The sequence below is a fragment of the Cryptomeria japonica genome, chromosome 5 (genome assembly GCF_030272615.1).
Source record: "Cryptomeria japonica chromosome 5, Sugi_1.0, whole genome shotgun sequence".
Classification (NCBI taxonomy): Eukaryota; Viridiplantae; Streptophyta; class Pinopsida; order Cupressales; family Cupressaceae; genus Cryptomeria; species Cryptomeria japonica.
Window position 1 is genome coordinate 873,227,239 of NC_081409.1, and position 6,776 is coordinate 873,234,014.

General features: G+C 34.4%; 1 protein-coding gene across 1 annotated transcript; it reads right to left on the minus strand.

Moving 5' to 3' along the window:
* Positions 1 to 2,215: 2,215 nt before the first annotated feature.
* LOC131037861 (putative leucine-rich repeat receptor-like serine/threonine-protein kinase At2g24130) lies at positions 2,216 to 5,450 on the minus strand. The gene is made up of 2 exons (XM_057970095.2): positions 2,738 to 5,450; positions 2,216 to 2,652 (listed from the first exon to the last, which is right to left on the minus strand). Exons 1-2 carry the CDS (start codon positions 5,448 to 5,450, stop codon positions 2,216 to 2,218), a joined length of 3,150 nt encoding a protein of 1,049 aa, XP_057826078.2.
* Between the last annotated feature and the right edge of the window lie 1,326 nt (positions 5,451 to 6,776).

Genomic DNA, 6,776 nt, shown 5'->3' on the forward strand with positions numbered 1-6,776 from the left:
CCCTTGAAGCCCCATGGTTTGGGGTGTTGGCCTTGAACCGCCATGATTGGAAGCAAGCCCTCGTATCTCCATTACTCATGTATCAATAGTAACCTCTTATCAACAATACCCTTTTATTATTGGAAGGAGAAGAATTTTTCTCTTTAGAAATTTTTTGTTGTGGTCGACAACTTGAAGCCTTTAGAGGACCCATAGAAAAATAAGGTTGGGATGCTTGAGATAGGTAGAAAGGTTTTCTTCTACCAATTGTGCATAGTTGAATGCAACATCAAGTGTTACTAGAGTAGTATATTTCAAAGTTCCCTAAACAAGTTTTCCTATAAACCACTCTTGAAATTTAGGATTAGAGTATCATCTAGATCTTGTACTCAAAGTAATATACATAGTTTGTTTAATTAGTAGATGTAATCTTACATAGACAATTTTCATCCCTGTCATAGACAAAGCCACTTCATATGAAAACATTGATCATAGTTAGAAGGATAAATTGTATCCTTGAAAGCTATGGCAAGTCAATTCCATGTGGTGATTACATATTGAGCATTTTACCATCCAATAACCAAAACCTTAGTGACATTAGAGAACAACAAGTTTGCAAATGAAACTTTGTCATCACCAAGGATTTCCTTCTAGGAAAACCACGTCTCCATGTCATGAATTGAAGTGTAGAGCACATCAGGATCTTAGGATCCATCATAAATATTGACCTCACATTTGGCTAGAGGTTCATGGCCTTCGAGACTAGGAAACCATTGAACTCCAACATCAATGACTTTATTAGTCAATGTGATTTGTACACAAAGAAATTCAACAAGTCACTTAGCCAAATTAGCATCTTTATTATTATGAGTTAAATATAGTGAAATTCTTTATACCTCCCAAAAATAAAAACAGCCAAGCAATATGTACCAACACTATATGAAGCTTAGGTTTTCACAAAAAAAATTAATTTGAGAGATGCATGAAAGCTAGAAGAAAACCTCACAATAAGCATCCTTGAATCTTTAATTTTTAAGCCAAATTCTAATTAGATCACTACCTATGAAATTAATACTATCCTACGTAAACTCAAAATATATACTTTTAAAATATTTTGGATAACTATAATAAACTATTATAAAATGAAAAATATAACTTATTTATTTTGAAAAGAAAAATTATGCCAAAAATAATAAAACCATGTTTTTTCACTCAAAACCAACTAGACCATCTATTTATCTTTATAAGAAATAATTACACTAACATTACTAAAACTATTGCAACATTCTCATAAACATAACAAAATTTGAATATATAAAGTATTGTGGAAAGATTAGACTGTGACCTTTGAAACCCATAAACTATTTAAAAATATTACTTATAAAAATTGTTGCTAGTGAATGAAAATATGACTTTTGAAAGAAAATTAACAATATAAGCAAAAATAAAATTTATTGTTGTTCCAAAAAACACTCTTGAAATATTTATATTTTCTTTTAAAACTATTTCTTATGCGATTAAAATCAAAGGCTATTAATGGCATATTGCAAATTTCTAAACCTTTTATTTATTAATTATTACTTTTCCATTCTTCATTATATTTTCCTTTCCAATCTAATTTATTTTCATTGGGTTTTAATTGTGACTGCTTGACAATCCATAATTGTTGAGATTGTCAGTCAATATCGATATCAACACTGCATACTTTATTCTGAATTTCTAAATCAGTAATTTTTCTTTGGCATCCCAAATTAGAGAGTATGAAAAAGATAAGCGTGTTTCATCTGTACTGAACTGACACAACTAACAAAGAAATATAAAGCTTTTTAAGCCTCTGTTTTGTTACATTACATCTTCCACTGCCCATACATGTTAGACGACTGTAATAATAGTTTGGCTGTTGTTAGACTCATATCCATACAAATGAAAACATTATACTCAAAAATATTTTTTTCTTTTTCTGTTGGCCACACGTTTTTGAATATTTGGGAACGAAAGAAAACAACATCTTAACCTTTTGCACATAAAGAGAGGAGAACAGTATGTTACACAGTTTGCATATTTTCAATATGTATAAACTGCTATTATGATACACGAGTTTGAACAGCTTACAAGCTGTTAAAAGACTATAGATTATGGCACAGGTTTGACGTGAAAGAGGACTAGCCTGTGTTGGAAGACAAACTTGAGACTAGGAAACATAAAGGACTAAAACTTTTAATTTAAGTTGTAATATTTAAAATGTAGAACTTTGACTACCAGATGCCAATGCTTCTGTGGGGTTGGTACTGCGCAGGAGATCTGATATGGTAGATGTCAAATTGGAAGCAGCTGCACCTCCCATCAAAGATGTCTTCAGCCTCTCCAAGGCATTCGCTACATCTCTCATGGAAGGCCGCTCTCTTGGTGATTCACTGCTACAAAGCAAAGCAGCATGTATAAAAGAAAGAAGACATCTGTTGTCTTCCATGTTTTCATTCACATCTTTGATCACCTCACTATCAACAACATCTGCCAACCTGTCTGGAAATGCCAACCTCACCCACTTTGGCAAGTTCATGTCTCCCACAAACATGTCATCACTTGGCCTCTTCCTTGTAACCATCTCTAATATCAGAATTCCATAACTATAAACATCTCCCTTGGTAGAAACATTCCCACCCAATCCATACTCTGCAATAAATTTTATTCATGAAATTATTAAAAGGATAATAAAGTAAAAGATAATGCTAATATAGAGATAACTCAAGAATGTTACCTGGAGCAATATAGCCAATGGATCCTTTGAGTGCAAATGTTGTGGTACTCAATGAATCTATGGAATTTGTAGTAATTAAACGGGATATACCAAAATCAGTGACAAGGGCTGTCATGTTGGCATCCAGGAGCACATTGCTAGGTTTTAAATCACAGTGCACAATTTGTAGAGGACAATCATGATGCAAATATTCCATGCCATGGCCTACATCTATAGCAATGTTCAAACACTCACTCAATCCCAATTTACAAAAGCCCTCATCATCTCTATGAGGGTGCAGATGTTTTTCCAAGCTCCCATTAGAGGCAAACTGAAGAACCAAACCTTTGAAACCAGGGTAGAAAAAGGCACTTATGATTTTGATGAGGTTACGGTGCCGAATCCTCCCTAACAATTTGCACTCTATTTTAAAACTCTTAATAGCTTCTTCATTTTGAAAATTAAGAGTCTTGATGGCAATTATCTTGCCATCTCTCAAGATGCCTTTGTAGACTGACCCAAAGTTACCCACTCCAAGCAAGTTTGACTCATCAAATCCAGATGTTGCACTGACAAGATCTTGATAAGAAAATTTTAGGTAGCTGAGCCTTTGAAAAATAAAGCTTGAGGGACGGACTGGCTTCCCTGAAAATTTGTGCCTCCATAGTATTACTAGAATGAAGAAGCATAATACAAATGCAATGGCTCCAATAACTGATAAGATTACTCTTTTTAGCAGGGAATGCTTTTCCTGGATCTGATTAGGGCATGAAGGCAATGAATATTTTTTTGCGCCACATAGGGCAGGGTTCCCCACCAACAATAACGCAACGGTTCTATTTGGAAAGACCCCTGCTTCTGGAATCTGTCCTGACAAATTATTGAAAGAAAGATCCATTTCTTGGAGATTTTTTAATTTGGAGAGTGTATATGGTATTGGACCGACAAAGGCGTTGTGGGACAGATTTAGACGCTCTAATGCTGTGCAATCTCCTAGGGAGATTGGAATGACACCAGTAAGTTGATTTCCAGATAGATCTATAGCTTGAGCCATTACAATTTTGCTCATCTCCCGTGGCAACGGCCCTTGCAGAGAATTCCATGAAAGATTGAGGTAGAATTGCAGGTTTTCAAGGCTGGCAATGACTTCACTAGGTATCCTTCCCCCTAGTTTATTGTGAGATAAGTCAAGGAGCTCTAACTTCTGACATCCCTCGAAACTAACAGGGATCTTCCCTGAGAAGTTGTTGTGCTGAAGAAAAAGACGTCTTAGCTGCTGGGAACTACAAAGATAATCTGGTATATTTCCAGATAACTGGTTGTCACGAAGAGATAAGAGTCCGAGATGTTGCATTTGACCTATCTCGCTTGGAATGCTTCCTTCTAATTTGTTCTCACCCAGATACAATCTCTCCAACTCACGGAATCCTTTAATTCCAGATGGAATATTGCCGCTCAAAAGATTACCGGATAAAGCTAAGTAAGTTAAGTTTGTGAGATTGACAATCTGTTGGGGTATACTTCCGCTTATCCAGTTGTATGATAAATCAAAGTAATTGAGATTAGAAGATAGTTGGCCTATGGATGGCGGCAATATACCAGTGAAAGTATTATTTGCCATTGATATTTCTTGCAAGTGGGAGCAATTTGTAAGAGCAGTGAGAAAGGCCAATGTGTTGGTTCTGTCACTGACAAGTTGATTGCTGTGTACGTGAAGATGTGTAAGAAGTTTCAACTTACCAAGCTCCATTGGAACCGTTCCACTGAGTTGGTTTTGGTCTAAAGAAAGTATTTCGAGACTGGAACAATTTCCCAAGGTGTTTGGTATGTTTCCACTAAGCCGATTTCCCCATAAAGTAAGGTATACCAAATTGGAGAGCTTGGAACCAATTTCCCATGGAATATGTCCACTTAGCCGGTTGCGTAGTAATTCTAATCCATTCAATTTTGAGAGATTTGTTAAAGAGCTCGGAATGGGGCCGTAGAGCTCATTTACGGCCATATCCAATTCAACTAAGGCAGACAGGTTTTGGAAAGTGGGCGAAATGGTACCCGTGAGACTGTTTGTCCCCAAGTAGAGGTACTTCAAACTTGCGAGAAGGCTCAGCTCAGGCGGAATGTTGCCATGCAGTTGGTTAAAAGAGAGTGCCAGCTCATACAATCTACGACATGCGGAGAGAGCGGGCGGAATGGCTCCTTGTAATTGATTTCTGTGAAGCAAGAGTATCTGTAGATTTGGGAGTTGGCCGAGTTGAGGTGGAATGGTACCAGTGAGGTTATTGTAGGAGAGATCAAGAGATCGAAGAGAGGAGAGATTCCCGAGCACAGAAGAAATGGTTCCTTTCAATTTATTATCATTCAGGCTGAGTATCCATAGATTTCGGAGTTGGCCGATTTGAGGTGGAATGGTACCAGTGAGGTAATTGCCCGAGAGATCTAGGGATCGAAGAGACGAGAGATTCCCTAGCACGGGAGGTATGGTGCCATCTAAACTCATTTGGGCTAAATTGATGGCACGGGCAGAGTGAGAATCGAAGTGACAAATAACACCAGTCCAATTGCAGAAGGGCTGAAAGAGAGTCCAGTCGGCCAGAGAAGCGCCGTTTTTAGAAACGACTGCTTTGAATCGCAATAGTAAGTCTTGTTGTCGTTGTTGATGATGATGAGAATGAGGAAGAGCGGAGATTAGAAATATGGAAAGCATTAAAGGTAACAGCATAACTAGAGCAGCCATGGTAGATCAAACGACTGTGAGGCAGACGAAACACACAAGGCAAGCACTTGAGGATAATAGAATGTAATGGAATGGAGGGGGATAAATAGATTAGGGAAATCGGTCCCTGCAGATTATTGCGATGCCCGCTAGGTTATACACTTACGCTTCATTGATTTTAAACTTAATTTGAGTTGCATTGCACAAAATTAGGAGTAGACGTCCTCCTCTTTCATGGGATGGTCTAATTTACCCTTTTATATATTATTTAATAAAATATTTTATTATTTAAAAATTATGTTTTTAATTACAAATCATAGTAAAGATATTTTTAAATCTAAAAGTTATTTTATTATTTAATTGTATTTATTTTTTTTAAATACAATTTTTTAATTTTTGTATGTAACTTTTAATTTTATCTTTGAAAAAGCTATTATTTGATATAATTTTTATAAATCAATTATTCACATTTAATTTATTTTTTAACAAATTAATTGAAAAAAAATTGCTAGATATATAATGTTTACTAATAATTTTTTTAATATTTGTAACAATGTCACTTGTATAGATTTTTATGATTGGAATAAATTATTAGTTTTAGCAATTGTAATCTTAACCTTTCATTTTAAACAAACTTAGTCACGACCTTTCATTCTCTTCTCAACCCTCGGAACATTCTCTCATTCATTCTCCACCATTGATTTTTTAATTCTGTCTCTATTTTGCTTCTGTATTAAAAAAATATTGTTAAAATAGATAGCATTTTAACAAATTGCTCCATCTATTAATATCACACTAGAGGGAATATACTTTAAAATAAAGAATTCATGGCAACTTCGTTTTATGTTTGGTTAAATCCATTTGAATGCTCTATCAATCCATGTCGATTGATTTAAAATTAGCTTGAGTTTAATTGTAAAAAAAATATTTCATTATTTTACATGGTTGGTAAAGGAGTGGATTCTCTCTATCCAAGAATTTAGTTATGTCATTTAGCTATGGACCATCTAACTTAACCCTTGGTTAATAAAATATTTTAATATTTAGAATTCTGATTTATTTTTTAATAAAAGTTGAATTGTAATGAAGATGATTTCTTGAGAATTATAGAAAATTTTTAGTTATATTTTAATTTTTTTAAAAATAATTAATATTGAATAATATTTATTATAAGAATTATTTATTTATCACAATGTTTATTAAAAATCAACTATTTAAAAAAAAACATTTTTTTTTTTTATGGTGGCATTTTATTAAGTGAAAAAAGATAAACATGTATTTGTTTTTCCCTTAGTAGAAGGCTGAAGCCAGAAAGTCTATTAAATATTATAAAAAAAGTCATTATAG